This window comes from Columba livia, chromosome 7 (assembly GCF_036013475.1).
Source record: "Columba livia isolate bColLiv1 breed racing homer chromosome 7, bColLiv1.pat.W.v2, whole genome shotgun sequence".
Lineage (NCBI taxonomy): Eukaryota > Metazoa > Chordata > Aves > Columbiformes > Columbidae > Columba > Columba livia.
The window spans coordinates 22,894,266-22,913,862 of NC_088608.1; the positions used below are offsets into that span (position 1 = coordinate 22,894,266).

Sequence of the window (19,597 nt, forward strand, 5' to 3'; positions counted from 1 at the left end):
ATAAGTTAAATGTAAAACTTTTGTTAAGTACAAACCATTTATCTAAAAAGATTTGGACATGAAGCTGAGGTCAACAGATGTTTGTTCAGCCAGAAATTATACAAGTTTTCACCCAGAGATCCCTCATATATGATAGCTTTAGTACTGAAGCAATCTGAAAAAACAGGCTGAAATCTTACAGAAACAGTAATACAGTAGCTCAATTTATTTTTTTTTTAATGAAAGCTGACTTTGCTCTTACAGACAAGAAGCACCCGCAGCTCTCACACACAACTTTTTTTCAAATGTGACTCCATGATTAAACCTCAAAGAGTTTTTTGTTTTGGTTTGGTTTTTTTAGAGATGCACTACCACACGGATGTAATACAAGCACAGGCAGCTCTCACTGAATTTAACACCAGTTGTGCAGTTGACTTCAAGGCAAGAAGGAACATGTACCCTATAGTTTTCTCTCAGTTTAAATAACTATTAAAATTAAAATTAATCCAGAGCTATTTGGCTTTGCCCTTCCCTAGCCACCAGCCATGCATTCCCACCCCCTGTGCACCAGCGCTGGCACCTGACGGATGCCTCAGCAAACCGTTGCAGGAGCTCAGCCAGCCTGAGGATTAGTTTCTTATTTAGCACCTTGAATCAGGTCATGGCAGAGTCAAACACACACGGCTCCCAGTCCTGGCATTGCTGACTGCAGATGAGCGCACATTGACACAGAAGTGCACTCAGCACTACTGGACAGTAACTTTTAGCACTAAAAACGTATTACAGAAGCCACTCTCCATTCTGAATTGCTTACGGTTCTGTTTGAGAACTGTACTACTAGCATCAACTCTCGTTTGCTTCAAGGGTGTATTTTTAGGCACAGAAATTATTTAGACAAGATGTGCATTAGATTTCCATGCCCATTTTAGATGACCGGGAAGATATAACTACAGAAACTGAACTTGTGAAAATATTTAACATAAGACTTAAAAAAACCCCACTACCATTCTTCTTACTACTGACCTGAGCAACAAGTAGATTTGTTGTAATCATATGAGGAAGCTGTTTGTATTTCTTACTCAGAAGAACAACAATAAGAGACCAGATCTGGAACACATAAGAAAAAAATTGAATGTAAGACTAAAACAAAAAACAGAAGAACAAGATGAGTATTCTGGCAGACTACGGTGAAATTAATATACAACACATCTTCAATACAAGTTTCTTAGCAACATGACTACTGCAGTCAGCTCCAAGTGATCTCCTGCCAGGCCCTATGCCTCAGAAAATATGCTCAGAAAAAGCACCTTTGTGTTTTCACGATGGTGAGACATTTCCAGGGAGTACTGAAAGCTTGCCTCTAGAGTGCAAAAGCCTGGTTGTTCCTCAGGACATAAATGATCACAGAATTGTCTGGCAATTTACAATTTAAAAGGTTCGCCCCCCCCCACCGTCCTTACTGAATCTCCCAAGATTATATGTGATAGCAAGCAGCAGCATTCACTCGTGGCTTCCCTTGAAGCACAGTTTCAAGACAACAGGATTTCAGTGAGACACCAACTTAAGAAAGTTCCAACTTCCTTCAACATGGATATTTTTATTTAAAAAAAAGCAAACAGAATAAAGACTGTAACGCCTATGAAGCGAAAACACAATTCACATCAGACTTCTGGGATATCAACCCCTTTTCAAGAACTGGGCACTCAGAATTTCTAAAAAATGAATCTGATAAAGCTAAATCAAAACATCCAGGTTAAACATTTTCATTAACATTTAATTAAATAAATGTTCGCTGATGCTTCTGGAGCTAAGGTTTTTACATAGCCTTCATTACTGTGATATCCAAGCACCACACATGGTTTGGTGTAATTAATCCCTATGAGGGAAGCTGGCACTGTTATTCCTCCATATCCCATTAGTTTTTAAAAAACAAAGAGGGACTAAGGGCGAGTAGTTGATAGTTCATCCCCACATACATTTTATGTACCAGGCAGCCAAACCCCAAACTCTGAAGCCCTGCACCACTACTCTAATTCACCTACCCATCTTTCTCTACAGTTCAGCTTTTCAGCTGACCCGTTGCTAAATCAAGATTATTTTTAACTTCTTCCTCACCCTTCTGCAACAGAATACAATGACAAAATGCAAATCTCATCTTACCGTTACTGGATTTGCTGCGTGTGTACTAACACTACCCTGACATGACCATGTGCTTTTGTATTTCACTTTGCCAGCACCTACCAGAGAAACGAGGCTGACGATACTTATGTCAAAGCTGACATTTTGGAGTGCAGATGTCAGTGGGTTGGGGTCCATGGACGGAATGGTCAACAGCCACGCAGAAACGTACATAATGGGAGCAGACACAAAAGTGCTTATCACCATGCCTGAGGTAATCTGCAAAAAGAGTCAAACAGAAACAAGAACAGAGTTAATTGCAGCTCAGGTTAAACAATCTGCTTGCAGGAATACAACCACTGGCAAAATCATACCTTTGACTTAAACATATATAGACCTTGAACAAATCACTGAGTTGATTCTATGACAAATTATTTAGAATTTGAGTCAGAAAGCATCCACTGTATACATACAGTTAAACTGAACATTTTAACAAGCTTCTGAAATTGCAGGAATAGAGAGTTCCCTACTGTAAATTCTTACAGAGCTTTTCCACGGGTGTCAAATATACTAATGACTACAGTCTAGGGGTGGATTTACAATGTCACAGTTTACTTTTGGATGCAAACATTCACACTGCAAATAAATAAGCAAACATGTAATTATGCATTACTAATATATGCCAATTCACAAGAAGAAGTCATATATATTTACATTTAAGTGATTTCTATTTTGGCTTCTCATTGTCTTTCTGCTTTCTAGAATTTGCACAGTGATGGAAGTGTGAATTTTTATTCATACTACAGATATTACAGATCTCTTTTAAAGAGATTTCTTGAGTTTGTTGAGCACAAAATTCTACCTTGTAAGGTTTCCTTTTAGTGTTCTTTTTTTGCCCTTTTCCTAAAAAAGCCCAAACAAACCCCAAATAGATAACACTAAAAATAATGGAAGTCAACAGGAATGTTTCAATGTCAATTGAAGTGGAAGAAAGGAAACGCTTGTAAAATTTGTACCCTAAGTTAGAAAGAAAACTGATATCCTTTAGTATAAAAAAAATAAAATGCATTTCTATTGCAAGATTTAACTGAAGGGCAACTCAACAGAATCAGTTAAAGCAGAAGTTCTTCCCTAAGTTTTTGGTGTTAAGACTGTTCTTACTGAAGTCAGTAACATAATTTCTGGGTTTTTCCCCCTACAAAATCACTAGCTCAAAGATAAGGTCTTTGGAAAAACAAACACACACCACCAACAAATCCGCCACAAAGACAGAAGTTCTTTATATTTAAAGTTATCCTTGTTCTTCCTACTGGAGTCACGAATAAGAAAAGTATAAGGATTTACTTATGAATGTGTACTATCAAGACACTCGAGACATCAGGAAAGAGTACTTTGCTTAATTAATAATCGGAAATGTAATTTATATTTGAGATCTAGGGAGTACGAGCAAATCTAAAGAGTCTATACCACGGAAAAGTAAATTCATCAAGCCTATTTAAGTATTTCGTTAACAAAGTTAAGCTCAAAGTTAGTACATATTTGAGAAAAGCTAACTACATACAATTCCTACTTCCATATTAAATTGACTTGCAAATATTGCGACACCAGGTGCTGCTGGAAAAACTCCATAAAGAAATGCATAGTTTGATAAACTGGTGTGGTTGACTATGCTGTCACTCTTGTCCAAGAGTTCCACCATTTCTCTACAGAGAAACGGCATCATAAGTCTGAAAAGAGAGGGGGAAAAGTAATTACTAAAAAGCATTACTCAAGTTACAGCAACAGACTCTTCTTTACTCAGAAAATGAACCAAAATAAAATTTAAGGCTTGTTTGAATACTACTCATGAAAAGCAAAATACTGACATAACTTTGAATGATTGCCTTTACTTTTATCGTGACATTCACCAGCTGGTTAAAAATTTCATGTCACAAGTTAAACCAAAAAAAAAAAAAAACAAAAACCAAACACCCATACACACACACAAAAGGTAAAAATGACACCAGTCTCTGGGATAGAAGCACGTTCTCTTGTTGGGCAGACATGTTCTTAGTCTGTAGAAACCTCAGATTTAGAAAGGTATAATATAAAAAAACCCCTCATTTTTCAACTGTTAAAAGTAATAGTAGCTATAAGCAGTCAGCAGCTTTGATAATCAGACCACCTTTACCACCTTTATGGAAGCTGCCTGAAATATAGGAAGGGCTCCAGCTTCAGTATTCCATTCTGAAAGTTTTGGCCAATAAAACAAAAAACCTGCATCCATGCTATTCTGTTCTCCTTTAGCAATACCTCACATTTCACACAGACATGCTATGTCAGCCTTACACAGTCTCATTACATAAACTCATTAGTAAAGCAAAGTGGTAACATTAAAAGCAATTTTTTCCTCATGTTCTTACAAAATTTATCATTGAGCTGGTTTACAAACTAGGTCTTTGTTGTACTGATATTCAAATGCACCTTCAAATTTTACAGTAAAAACTTAATCACCAAACAATTGTTCTATTATGTTAATTGTAACTCTGTGGCAAATAAAATACTTAGTTCACCAGTAACTGAGATATATTCAATGACGGTATAAGTTCTAAATACAAATTGTCATGTATTCACGCTTAAAAGTCAGACAGTTTAAGAGTGTAAAGCGATGGTTTTTAAACAGTTTCAAAGATTCATAGACAAAGCAGGCAAAATCAACTATTTAGAGAGGTATTGTTTAATTAAAAAAAATGCAAATACTAATCAAGTAATACATAAATTCACTGTGGTCTGTTTAACTAGTAAATTTTAATTTAAGCCAGTAACTCCCCAAACACCCAATTCATGACAGATGGCCTGTGAACAGTCCATTAAGTCACAACATCCCTGACTTTTTTTCTCTGCAGAGCCTGACAAAGGTTTGTGGTCTGCTGCGTTTCCTTTAAAAGTTAACAGTTGTGTACTATCAGAGTTTGAGAAGCACTCATCCAAAATACTGGAAGTGAAACATACTATCACTATAACGATTTTGAGAGAAAAGCCATCTGACCAGTATATTCAGAACTTAAAACATCTAGATAACAAAATTATAGAAGAACATAAATCAAACTTACAGTTTGGCTGTGATGAGAAGGATCAGTGCAACAAACATACCCTTTGTCAGTTTTTTTGTTTGTCCCACCATAGTCAGTCCAAGGTAAAAAAGTGCAGAGCCAGAAAATGAACTGCCCAGTCCATCAAGGAAGTTTTCAAGGTATTCGGGAACTTTCTGGCCAAGAATAAAGTTTGAGGCGATTCCTATGAAGACCATGAACACAATTGGGTTCTGCAAAACTCGGAGGAGTGCTAGGCCCACTATTTTGATTTTGCTGTGTGACACAGTGCGATTATCCCTCCACTTCTGGATTTCACAGAAGATAAACCCCAGAGGGTTTAGCATCATAAGCGATATTGGAGCCACTAGGTAAATGTACTGCAGATACTCTGGATAAGTGGTTTGATATAAAGCTTCAACTAGAAGACACAAAATGAAAAGTGATGAGTTATAACATTTCAGTACAAAAATACATTAATATTGAAATTAAGTTTTGTTGCCCGAAAACTAGAGAAAAATGCCTTCAAAGGCATTAGAACTGCATTTACAATCAGCATGATGTAGTAAAAGACATATGCCCAACTACCATTAGGCCATAGCTGTCTAACGAACACATTAAAGACAAAAGATTAACTATCTAACACTATTAAATGATTCTAAGAATACTCAAAATTTACAGGAAAAAATTAAAATAATATAACAATCCCACAAGCCCTCTGAGTCATCCCAAATGCTGAAAAAAGTAGGTTTTTTGCTGAATGGCTTTTCCTCCCCAGAAACATGAGGGTTATGGAGAATTATATGCACCTTTGCAGGAGACAGGTTGTGTCTCATCTTAGGGGAGTCTCACATCTCTGGAATTTAATCAGTTTTCAGGGGGTAAGTCAGGTGTAATCTTTCTACATTGATTCCGTACAATACAGCAAAGCAATAGCCAAATAAAAAATACATTAGCACATAATTATTAGTTCATTTTCTGGGACTACTCAGGACAAGAGTTATCACTGTAGTTCTGGTCCCTCAAGGAACTTTAAATCATGAGCATTTGTTTCCATGGCTACTACTCAAGAGGAATAAATCTCAGGAGATGCAACTGAGGGAAACAAGGTGTTTTCATCTAGGTAAGAAAAAGTTTGCAATGCCATTTGTCCATATTTTATACGTATTGTTATTTCAAGTGTATTTGTGCTAATAGCACTTCGAAAAATCATGAAGAGACTCTGGAAAGATATACAAGATCCTATTCAGAATAAATTAAAACAAAAATAACAAAAATAATTTTAAAGTAGGATTTTGTTTTAGTTATAATATCCTACTTAAGGGCACTTGTAAAGATGCGAAGTCTGGAATCCTGCAGAATGCAGATGTTTCGGTCTCCCTATCATAACTGCATGACTTCATATTGAAAAACAAAGGAGAAATCATGCATATAAAGCACTTCTGTCAAATAAGCAGTAAAATAACGTTTCAATTCCCATCACTGCTTCAAGATTGCATTTTAAATGTGTGTTATAAACAAGAGTTCAAGTGAAATTGTTTTAAGACTTCAAGGCCTATACTGTTGTATTTCCTATATATGCATTAAAAATTTAATTAAATCTACTACAGTTGCTGTTTATCTGGTTAACAATCCAGAGTTTACCTGTGTAAAAATGCCATATTAATTATCCAGACTTCTTTGGAAAGACAAATGTAATCTTTTACCTGCCTTATAATGTTATTATTTCCAATAATTTCCAGAAATACGCAAAGCGATGCTTTCCATTTTATTTTTTCCTACTCAAGTTAGAGACACACACACTCTTTCTCAGGCAGAAGTATCTTATATGCAGGTGCAATTCTATTTATACTACAAAGAATATGTACAAAAAAGGAAGCACTATTGCATAAATACAGCTGCTGGACCTCTCTATGGGATAACTTAGCACTCAAAGTACTAAATAAAGTTTAAGATCACTAAGCAGCCAACTGTTGCAGGTATTTTCATGTCCCAGTATATTCAACCTGTTCTTTTCCTGAAAAAAGTTTTCCCCTGTAACTATGTTTTTCAAAATCCAAAAGATTTTTACCTTCATATTAGTTAAGCATCTGGAATGTCAGGATCTAGTAAGTGCTAAATCAACATTTACTGTAAACTGCCTCCTCTTTAGACTGAACAAACTGACATTCTCAGTGAGTTGACTTCCAATATACAAGAAAAAGCACTAAAGGTGCTTTTCCTCTTACAAGCCATGATTAAAGTAGGTATACAAGAGCTACCTATCCGAAAAACCTGAACAAACCGCTGAACACAACTTTCAATTTTGTGCTTAGTTACTGCATTTAACAAGCCAGTTTTAAACACTAAATATATTCTGCTAAATAAAACCACTTTAAACATGCTGGACACTTACTATGTAAGTTAAAATTTTCTAAAGCCCCAACCTCAGAGCAATCCTTTTATGCTGCTTTATACAGAATGCCCATTTCAATCAAATGCAAATCAAGATAAGTCACATGTAAATAATGTCTGAGTTTAAAAACGTAATAAAACATTGTTTTTTGGCAAAGTGAAACTGTATACTTAATAAAACATATTAAGCTCTATAAGTAATTTCACTGGTGTATGAAATCACAATGCATTTTCCTGGGTGGCATAAAATGGAACCAATGTAGATTGCTGAGTCAGTAGGAAAAAAATAAGAAATGACTCTTAGGGAATCATTAAGGCAGTGGAAATAATCCACAACTATCTTTGATGAAAAAAGTTCTTTTTATTTAAATCAAGCTGTCCTCTTGCTGGTCATGACCAAAAGAAAAAAAAAAGAAAATAGATTTTAAAACTCTTTTTAAAAAATCCATTTTCTACATTCCAGTTGCTCAAAATTACATATAAATGACACACTAGTTGCTCAGGCTTAATACAATTAGCACCATTAAAGTCATGGTAATTGAGCCATCATCCGCACCACACTTCTGCTCCACCTATGCTTTTACAATAATGCACTGGAGAGTAGGTGAAACTGTTCTGTCAGAGTTGTATTATCTCACCTAGTAATTAAAACCAAGCAAACAAAGCTTTCTACCATAGTAATTCTATGATCCTTGAAATTTTGATTTTCTATATGCCAACATTTGCTCAACAGCAAAAAAACAGCATAGTGGTTATTAAAGAAAAAAAAAATAGACAGAATGCAAACTCAAGATGTTATTTATCTATTTAAGAGTTAAAAGTGCCTTTTAAAACAGCGTTATTATAATGCACAGATTTGCCAAGCCTGATTTTTTTCCCTTTACAAATTTCAACTGAAGCAGCCTGTCAAAATATACTTTGATTAAAAGATCAGGTTTTGCTCAAAGCACTACCTACCATCATACACAAAAATAACTAAGCAGGGCATTCGTTATTGCCCAGTCCTGCACACACTTCAGAGAAGCCACTGACAGTAAAATGCTTGCACACCTGACAGCATGAACCAAACACTCGTGAAAGTTTGGGGATGGAAGAAGTTCAGGAAAGGAAATAAACAACCCTTAAACACCTACAGTGTTACTGTTGCATTAAGTATTCCAGTAAAGCTCTTAAGGAACCACATGTTGTGAATTTGGCCAGACTGTACATAGAAGAAGAAATATTAATCATATATAAATAATGAAATACTTGAAGAAAAATGTGATCTGACACAGAAGTCATTCAAAGTAGAATATTCTATCTAGAAAGATCCAATGGAAATACATTCAGAGAACCTCAAAACAGAAAAAAAAAAGAGAAACCCTAACTGGCATTTTAATCCAGTACCAAGGAACAAAGATGTAATCCTCCCAGCCCTGTTTGTGATGTACTTCCAATTCCTCTCAAGAAAAATAAATCTCAGCGGTTGCAACTGAGGAAAACAGAGTATTTGCATCTAAGTAAGAAAAAGTTTGCAATTGAATTTGTCTATATTCTATATATATCCACCAAACTTGAAAATAGTAAGAAAGATTTAAGATCCTCCTGAGCATGCTGTCCTGGAAAAGGAAGAAAAAGCCTGCCAGTTCCTCAGGTAACCTCAAATGCAGAGCCACTTGTCATTATGCATAACCTGGAACTGCATGTTTATGTTTCTCTTTTGTAACTGTATTTTCAATTCTGTAATTAAATACCTTTCATTTTGCTTTGCTAGAATGAACTTGCTTCCTTTTTTTGTTCTTAGCCTTGTCTGGATGATAACACTGATGTCAAGAGAATCTGAGAGGCACAGAATACTTTCTCTTCATGGAGCAGCAAACAAATAAAATCTAATCCAGACACCCCCTCCAAATGCCTTCCACTTGAGGTGTGTTTTGAAGATCCTGACATCTGCAGTGTGCTTTCCCACACCAGCCACACGGGTCAGGTGGGGAGAGGCAGCACTAAAAGCTACACTGGCACAAAAGAGCCTCCCAAGGCAGGTAAAAAGCACTGCAATTCTGACAGCAGGAGGTGGGAGAAGCCTGCTGCAACTCCAATCACTTCCAAAGTATCATAGTATGTATGACCAAAAACATATTAACATACCATCAAGAAAACCTATAAAAAGGAAAAAGAAGAAAAATCTTGTTTATCAAAATGGAAGAAAATAATAGTCTTACAGATTGGATAAAATTAAGTTTAATAACTGCTGTTCCTTGGAACTGAAAATATAGGCTGACAAGAACAAGCATATGCAGCTATAGGAGTTATACTCTGAATGCCTCTTCGTTTTTTGTTCGTTTTTTTTCATTCCACCAGACTAGTGGTTTAGTTACACATTCTGAAAACAGCACCAGAGCCACATAACATTATGATCTGAGATACACAAATGCAATTTACCACAAATCACACAGCAACCTTGCTTTTAAAAGACTGAATCCTTCCAAGACTATAACCCAAAGCATGTCTCCTGGCCACAACAGAATAAAGATTAAGGGATAAAGCATGATTAGCTACACAAATTATGTGAAGCAGCACAAAAATAAGAAGTTTTTTCTGAACACATTTAAAGTTTGTCAAACACACTCCACAATCAGTAGACACGAAAATTATGGCTAGATGTTTCCTATGAGCTAAACCAAGAAGTAATGCCAAACCCACTACAGCTGTTTCAGAGGCTACTGGTACAGGCTCATACTTTGTAAAGTAAGGAACTTTGGTCTTGAGGGAAAATCTGGCAATTTCCCATAAGAAAAACTGCCTACAGTAAGTGTAAGGTAATTCTTACCAATTTTGAAATTATATTTTAAATATTTTGTTGTTGTTGTTGTTTAAAAATTATTTACTTTAATATTACAAGATTGCATAGACAACTGTAGCTGGATTGTTTTAAATTCTGCATCATTCAGACCAGCTGACAGTTTTCTTCCCTCACTAAAAAGTACATGGCCTGAGGTCAAGCAATGTGACTTGAGAAATTACTTAGACAGCTCCTAGCTTCAGTCCAGAAGTCAATTCCAAATTACGGAAGATAAAAGCAAACATGCCTAGAACACTGAAAAACAGTTTTAAAGAAGAAAGCATAAGGAACTACTTACCTATTGGATATCCCAATGCAAAGTCATTGCTTTGCGTAGCAAAAATAGGGAACAAACCTGCTTTGCTAAATCTGTTCTCCGGACTGGCTACCAACAAAGTTAAAACGCAAACTAAGAAAAACACAGCAGCTTTGGCAACTAAAATACTGTACAGGAAGGACCAATTGACATTAGAAAAGTTAAGTACCACCATGTTTTTGAACAGTAGAGCTGGGAGTGCAAAACGGGACACAAAATTTCCCAGTCCTTTGGCCTGAGTTGTTGTGATAATGTTGGCTCTTCCAGCTATGTAGCCACAAAGAATTATTCCGAAGCATTCTAAGAGGGCTGGGAAAAGCCTGCTTATTGACATAGAAGGAGGACCGCTGGTGGTATTGAGCCCAACTTGTCCAGGCAAAGAAATAGACATATTCGCTGAAAATGAGAGGTTCTTCGTATTGAAGTCTGAATAGTTATCCATTTCCTTTGACCACGTCTTCCACAAAAAAGAGCTTGAAATGATCTCATCTGTAAAAGAAACAAAAGTATTTATTTATTAACTTCCAAAACCATGTTTGCAAATATTTATGGTATTAGGCTTGCTGACAGAAGAGTTTACACTTAGAAGTGCATTACAAATAAATAATAAGAAAATAATAAGTAATCAAAGAAACTCTGAGAAAAAAAGAATGCTGAAAAATCATCCCTTACACACACCGTTTTCACACATCTTCTCACAAGTCCACACAGTTCAATAAGACAACAGAGGCTAAAAATCCCCAAAGAAATCTAAGAGTAACACTGAGATATTAAAACTAAATGTAGATTGGGCAAAAAGCAAAAAGTCTGTTGGAAGGAAAAGAGACCTAACAAGGATTTTTTTTGGTCATTATTTTAGGATGTAAACATCATTTGGAATAAACTACAACTCTTCAGCACTTTCCAGTCATTGTTTCAGAAAACAGTAATCGCAAAACTCTCAGTGTACACTCCTTGATTTCCTGGACTACCACTACAAGTCTAGTTAACTAACAGAGAAGTACAAGATTCTTCAGAGACACTTTTGTTAGCAGCTTGTAACCTCTCTTACCTCCTCAGCTCACTGCAAATCCCAACTACAATTCTTATATACTCTTTGCTTTCAGCTATCAAATTGTTAGTTTTCTTTTCAAACTCTTTTTGTTTGCCGCAGGATATCTTATCTCAAGTCTTCCCTAAACCATCTCCTACTTGGTTCTTTTTCCGTCACAATAAAAATACACTTTAAACTCCCAATATTGAATTTCAATCCTCGACCTCCCTTTGACTACTGCTGTTCACATCTGATTCCCTGCACTCAGCTTTACACATGGTCAGGAGTCCTCTTTCACCTCCACCTTTAGATTCTATTTAATCCAGGTTCTGCCCCTGAAACAGCTCTTACCAAAATCCTGATAGGCCAAAATCTTCTTAAACTCTCAAAACTGGTGTTCCATTTTCATCCTTCGTGACCATCATACACCGCTGTCATAATCATCCTCTTCTTGAAATTTTGCCCTTCCCCTCTCTTTTGTAACTACAGCTCCTCCTAATTCCCCTCCCATCTCTACTTGCTCCAACAAGAGGATCTCTCAAAATTTCTGTGGCTGCTGATAGGGCTCCTTCCTCGTTCCTCTTCTGTCTCCCTACGGCCTCTGCATGTGTAGTTTCATAAGCACTTATTAAACTATGAATACATGCGTCAAAGATCTCTCTTTTTAATCAAGATGTATCTTCTGTCAAAACTATCATTTCAGCCTGTCTCCAAGATCCCTTTTGTCAATATCCTGTTGTCAGTTCAAGTCCAATGAGCCTGAAATTTTTCTCCTCCTATTCCCCCCCAAACGATGCTCCCTCAGTCACTCTGTGCCATGTATTTATTTTGCTAGAGGTGGGTAACAAAGGTTACAAAATCATCTAATTTGAGAGAAATGCAAACTTACTGAACTCATTCATCCTGTTGCAAGGAAAATCTTCATATTCTATCAGTTTCAGTTCTTTTTTTGTACATCCTTCTACAGACTCATTCTCCACACATCTAAACACCCTTGCTTTCATATTTTACAGTCTGAGCTTATGCCCTCTTAATCTATCACGGAATAACAAGAGGAATAGCCCTTACAAGAATGTGAGCGCCAGGCAAGGAAGATAAATTTGCTCAAGAATTGTAGCTTCCTCACTGCGGTACTAAAAACATTTGGCAAGGTCCTCTCTACCTTGGAGAAAGATTTAGAGATTAAATAAATCATCATATCACTCTTCAAGCTTGTACCTTGCTTTATGCAACTTTGACCTCTCCCAGTGTTTCAGTATCATGTGCTAATGATACACTTTCCACTTGGCAAGGGATCCATATTTGACACAGTAGCCAATTATCTAATCCATTGTGCTACTGCTTATTCATATTCCTACATGCAATTCTTCTAGAACTGTAACAGTGACATTTAAGTATGCATTAAATTAAGTATTATGTACAACAAATACTTCATGTGACTCCTGATTGTCACTTGCTACCAGCCACCACCTTTGAAAGGGCCGACCATAACGCAGCAGGTTCTGTATGCAAGTAGACATGTAAAGTCTGCAAATGGAATGGTGAGAGGCCACCAAACACCAGTATTCCATGGTCAATAGTAAGGTCTTGCCAGAAACAGATACAGCTTTGGTGATACAGCTGTGAAACGTGTAGTCCCCCAGCTAACTACATACAGCATTTTGACATGACTAAATCCTAAGGCACTCTGGAAAGGAAGTAAATGTTATTTCCCTCCTTTTGTAGAGGTAGAAACTAATGCAAAGGCAGACTGATCTGCCATAAGCCATTTAACATACCAGTGGCAAAGCTGAGATTCCCAGTTCCCAAACCAGTGCTTTGTACAGCACAACGGCTAAATCTGTGCAAATTAACTACTGGTTTAAGAGTATTCACAACCTCTTTGTATCCTGTCCTCAGGGAACAGAGAACTCTTAATAGTCAGGTAAATAAGCAAGAAAATCAAGCCAGAGCAAAGGTGAGATCTTGCGTGCTCTATTTCACACCCTGGCATCCAGTATACACATATTCACATGTAGCATAAACTCTTTGACTCATGACTTCATTTATGTCTGAGGGTTTTAGTAAACAATCCTGCAACGCTGTTACAATTTATTTGGACTGAGCAGCTGCATCATCTAAATCTGTCCTTGGCTACCTCTTCTCCCAAGGAAAAAGAAGTCTTACTTCAAGCAAGGCTTATTTTAAAGGTTGTATTTTTCATATGTTATAGATTATACATTTGTCTAGATGTATTTGGACCAGGAGCCCAAAGCATTATATGCTATAGAACAATAGAAAAACTCGCAGTAAATAAAGCAGACAACAAACCATTTCCTCTACTAGCAAAACTTAGGGAAGTTGTTGGGATTTGCAAAATGTCCAAAAGAGGATCAGAGATGGGTTTGCAACACTGAATTCTTGAAAGAAGCCAGCCACATTCTACGCTAGCTTCAAGGTGAAAAGCAGGTTTTTGGTGCAGCCCCATCTCAAATTCTTCAAGGTTGCAGCACTGCACAGAGGTAATACTCCTGGCAATGCAACATGTTTAACCTGCTCTCTGCTGAGGTATTTTTTCAGCGATGAGATAAACGTGAAACTTTCTTAACCAAATGCAACACTCGATTTGTAGAGGAAGTGTACTGCGGCTGTATCTGTCCCTACATTCTGCCATTCCTTCTCATCCCCTATGGCTTCCTATCCAAAGCTGTATGCTTTGCCACCATGTCAGTACTAACAACAACATTTATTTTATGACAGCCTTACTCAGGAAAGCCACAGTCTGCATACAATTACATAGTGGAAGGACTTTTACCACTATGGCATCTCCTTCCTCTATTTCTCTCCTGAAAAGTGGTTTGAGCTATCCAGGCTTTCTGCTTATACAGACTAGGCCTTCACAGGTGAGTCTATCAATGTAGCTACAGGAGCCCATAATGTTAAACCAAAATTGTGCCTACATTAATTAAACACCTGTCTTCCCTCTGTATTAAAACTACTATTTCTCCTAATAAAAAATCACTACAAAGTACAGAAGTGTCCTTGTCCCCATTTTCTAATTCAGGACTGAAATAAACATGCAGAAGACTGACTCTCTGCTTGTATCTGTCAGTAGCACGTGCCAAATCCTGTATCTTCCCTGCTACCTCAAAACTGACAGGGATACACACCCACACATCCATCTTCTGTAAAGTGCCACAACTATTCCTGCAGCCTTCCTTCAGGCTATCCTCACCTTGAACTTCATTACAAAGGCCTTTGTAAAGTCAGGGCAAATTTTTGGTGAATCACATGCGTTTCAAAGAAAGAAACTGCATCACAGTAAAGCTGCTACTGGCACTCTTCAGAGGGCTTTGAGTGTGAATCATCTCTTCAGCTCCAGAGATGCCCACATCCCAAAATATTCACATTTAACATAGATTATCCATTGCAGAACAGTGGGTATTTTCCAGAAACGCACACCGTGCTGCTCAACACAGTGAATACCTCTCTCAGTCCCTTTAGCTCTACAGGATACCTGCATTTATATAACTGTCATGAGATTATGCAATGATTAATCAGAGATTTAATGTATAGCCTTATCACACCTGGGGCTTAACGCAAACTAGAATCTCACATGAGCAAAAGTGTTTTCAATTCACAGTTCTTAATGAAATCAAAGATACTGATCTGATGCAAAACCAAAACCTTAAATATTCTACACAGACACGCATCTGTTCTTACACTAGATGTAAATTAATTAGTTAAATGATACTAAACACAGTTACAAAGGAAAGCACTTAGCTTTGACTCCGTAAGGCATATGATTTGTGGTTATCCCTTCAGGGACTGAGATTCGAATCCTTGAAAACCCAGCCACAACTGTGTTGTTGGGAACTGCAGGCCAATGAAGACAAAGCTTTTAGGAACAGCACTGCCTACTCTGCTGTGGAGAAGTCGTCTCCTTTTCCATCAGAAAAATCCCTTTCATCTTCTTTTTTAATTAAAGTCAAAAATGGTAGGAGAGAATAGAAGAGACATCTCAATGCCTATCTTCTCTCTGGTCTCTAACTCTCAAGCTTTCAGCTGATAATCACTCTCAGGATAATTCTGGTGACACTGGCAAGGCTGTGCACATTGTTCATAAATTATATCCCACAATGTGACCTCATTTCCTACTTCAATGCAATGCAGAAACATCCAAGGATGACACATTATTTTATTCAAGAGGCTGAAAGTGGAGCGGGGGCAGAAGGAGTTACTGTTCATGGCAGCTCTGGCACCTCATCCTCAGCTCAGATAAGGACGTACCACACGCATGTTCCATAAGAGTTTGTAAAGTCAGTCAAAGAGGAAGCAACTTCAAATAGATACAATGATAAAAGTGGAAAGAAGTGATTACTGCAGTTCCTATTCTTGCAAGGTAATCACGATTTTTACTTTTCTCTCTATTTGGCTAAGAAAACAGATACAGGATACTATTGTCGCAGCAATTAACCTAAGAAGTGGGCCACCACCAATGCAACAAGTGATATGAGACCTTTAGTTTCCCCAAGCAGTTGCTCTTCAAGCTTATGTTTCCTTTTTCAGTTTTGCCTGTGCTGTCATTACCGGCAAGCCCTGGGCCCACGGGGACGGCATGTGCGCAGGTAGCCCGGGAGGCCCAGATCCGCCCTGGGCACGCGACTGGCAGAGCTCACGGCACCGCGGCACCACAGCCTGCGCCACAGCGTGCCAGCACGGGCACGGACAGCGCCAAATGAGGCAACAGCTGCCAACGGCACGAAACACCAAGCCAAAATGGAAAGCACACCTCCCCCTAATTTTCAGTTAGGCTCATCTTGGGGTTTGTCAACAGATAGATACATGCTTTTGAAGCAAATAGCAAAATATACCTCAAAATACAGATTATATTTTATTGTTGGCAGCCTTTAAGAAGTGTCTCGCTCACCGCACTTGCCCAATAGAGGTGAAACATCCTCTGAGTTACAGCGAGAATGCCACAGCAAAAACAAACGCCTCGTGTCTGCCCCTTCCTCGCCCATCACTGCTCTCCTTCCCATGGTCACCACAGCATTTTCACTCGGAAACACCCGAGATACCAAAAAAATACCAGCGCTATCCTGTGTGACAGCTGTCTCATTAGAAAATAAAGCTAGAAGTCGGGGGAAGGGGTGCACAGCTTACCTACTTAGCTTCTGGCAGGCGCTCCCGCACAAGGGTACGTATAGAGAACTCGTACTCTGCCAAGGTGAGAACCTCTTCAAGGCCGAGGCTGCCGGTACCGAGGCCCAGGACGGGAGGGCTGGCCCGCCCCGGCCCGCCCCACGCTGCCGGCTCAGGCCCCGGCCAGGCCCGGGGGGCGAGCGCCGCAGCCGCACAGCGCCCCCGCCCCGGAGGCCCGGCCCGGCCCGGCGGGCGCCCAGCCGCGCTGTGCGGGGCGGGCTGGGGCGCGGGGCTGCGCGGCGGCCGCCGGCGGGTGGGAGGGATCAGCCGCAAGATGGCGGCGGCGCGGAGCCGGGACCCGGGACCCGGGCTGCCGGCGGAACCCTCAGCGCCGGTGGGTGGCAAGGCGGCTGCGGGGCGGCTTGTCCACACCGCGTCCTTACCCCGAGGGCTTCTCCCACTCTCGGGAGCCGCATTCCCTGTTGGGAGCGGAACAAGCCCCCGCCGCCTTCGGCTTCTACCCGCGGCAGCCCGAGCTGCCGGCTGCCACCTGCCCTCAGCCGGGCCCGCCGAGGCGCTGCCTCCCCGCGGGGCGCAGGAGGGCTGGGCAGAGCCTCCGCCCGCACGCGTGGGCAAAACACGGGCCCGCGGCTGCAGCAGCGGCCAGACCGAGGCTCAGGGACGTTTATCTGCGGGAGGCAGGGCCGCCGCGCCAGCCCGGCCCGGGCCGATAGCGGCACCTCTGCCGGCCCTGCTCGGTCCCGGCTGCCTGCGCTGGGCTCGGCTTTTAAACCGCTAGAGCGGTTAGAAACGAACGGCCCTGCTTGCCACCTGGCATCGCTTCCCCCAGGCCGGTCAGACTGTCAGTTGTTTCTCCAGTAAAAGCTAAAAGCTGGTAATAGTCAAAGCATTTCTTGCTGAAAAAGAAGATCCAGGTTGTTCATGGCCTCCTGGTTTCAGTGCAGCTGAGGAGACTGCAGTTCGAGCCACCTGTTTTCTAGGAACTAAGCCAGATACTGCTGCCACAAAGACAGCAAGTGTGGAGTGCTGCCTATTGTACACTTTGTTCCGCAGCTCATTTGATCCAAACCAGCTTGTCTTACCTAAGTGCAGCAGACATACAGCAGTAAGTGTCCTAACTGGCGCAAGTGGACTTCTCTGGCTGGTGTGGTGCCATCCAGCTCTTGTATGCTCCCTAGTTTCCCCCTCCAGCCCAGGAACTTCAACCGCAAAAAAAAATGTTCCTCTTCCCTTTCATGTAACATCCACAAGAAACAAAACCAGAGAGGCTCAACTGAAAGATCAGAGGGGTGTACAAAAGCCAACGTACATTTATCACGTGAAGGCAATATGGCTGGTTAGGTAACGCTGCCCTGCTGTAACACTAGGGTGAGACTTTTCTTTGGTGCAAACACTAATGTTAAAGTTTCTCTGTTTGGCACCTGACAAAGACTACTTTGAAACTGATTTGGATTAGTTCTTGAAAGTACAGTATAATAGGATCTTTCAGATTTTTTTGGCTTTCTGCCTCCCACCCTTCCCTATAGAAATGGCGTGCCTTAGGGGGACATGTGCTGGGGTGTAGCAAGGGAGGCATGCCAGGCTGTTCTAAGAAATCTTGGGAACAGTTCATGCCTTCCCCTCTCTTGAACTCATTTGTTCCTCTTAACAAGATCACTACTGATTCAGCATTTAATAAAGTACTTTAAAATATTATCATCCTTCAGTGCATTATTTTACAAGAGCTTACATTTAGTCGGATAGGCTGCTTATTGATTGCTATTGATACACACCAGCCAACAGCATGGTTTTGCAGGGGATAAGCAGTTACAGGAGACAGGGCTGTATTTCCATCTCAACTCTAGCATGTACACATGCCTTGATCAGGAAAGTGCAGTTAACCTGGGTCTTGTGTTTTCTTTTGGGCAGCACCAAGGAATGCTAATACTCAAAAGTACAAAATTATAGTACAAAAATCACATGATGAGAGAAAACAATAGGAAAAAATACAACAAAATTATATTTAGATTTTAGATTAATTACTTAAAGCAAGTTTTGTGAATTGTAGCTGCTAAGAAAAAATAAGGGAAAATTATTTCAAATAAATAAATAAGTAGGACTTAATAGAGCATATTTCCTCTTCAAGATTTTGATATTTTTAAGCATATTATAATCAGCCTAGCAACAACTGTCATTGACATGTAGCCATTTCTGTGATGAACAGAGAAGAGCACCAGGGTTTGACCCCTATGCTGCTAAGAAACATGAAATCGTTATTAACCAGACTATGCCACCAGAACAGCTCCATGAGTAACTGAAACAGTGGATTGCAGGTCCAGTTCTCCACTTGACTGGGAACTGTTAGGAACACAGTTTGCTAGCATGTTTTGACCTGGAGAATTAGCAATGATAACTTAATGCTGGAGTCAATAATTCTTTCTAATGCAGTACTGAATACCCAGGATACTCCTGAATATTCCCTGACTGTACCAAGCCCTGCTTCCTAGAACAGCAAAGGACAATACCCACTCACTCAGTACTTAATCAAAGCTCCATAGGCTTTTTCTTTGAGCCACATGTTCTTCTCTGGCCTTGAATGCACCTTTGTTTTGCGTGGACCCTCTTTGTGTTCCAGCACTCTGGGTTTATAATAGAGTTTACTTTCCTTTTGCTTGTAAGATGTTTGTAAACTAAGGGGCACAGACAGGGATACCAGTTCTCATGGGGTTTCACCCAACCCA

At 39.6% G+C, this 19,597-nt stretch overlaps 1 protein-coding gene across 4 annotated transcripts in view; it reads right to left on the reverse strand.

The window, feature by feature from the left end:
- Positions 1–17,607, reverse strand: part of GPR155 (G protein-coupled receptor 155) — a 30,641-nt gene extending 13,034 nt beyond the window's left edge. The window contains exons 1-6 of one of the 4 annotated variants that reach the window (XM_065068809.1): positions 16,878–17,595; positions 10,682–11,188; positions 5,190–5,589; positions 3,659–3,824; positions 2,221–2,376; positions 1,003–1,086 (exon numbers count right to left, since the gene is read on the reverse strand). In XM_065068809.1, the coding sequence (XP_064924881.1) occupies positions 1,003–1,086; positions 2,221–2,376; positions 3,659–3,824; positions 5,190–5,589; positions 10,682–11,141 (1,266 nt within the window). In that variant the 5' untranslated portion in view covers positions 11,142–11,188; positions 16,878–17,595. Of the gene's footprint in view, positions 1–1,002; positions 1,087–2,220; positions 2,377–3,658; positions 3,825–5,189; positions 5,590–9,295; positions 10,662–10,681; positions 11,189–12,083; positions 12,186–16,877 lie in introns of those variants that run through there. The other 3 variants (XM_065068810.1, XM_065068811.1, XM_065068812.1) reach the window with 3 other exon arrangements.
- Between the last annotated feature and the right edge of the window lie 1,990 nt (positions 17,608–19,597).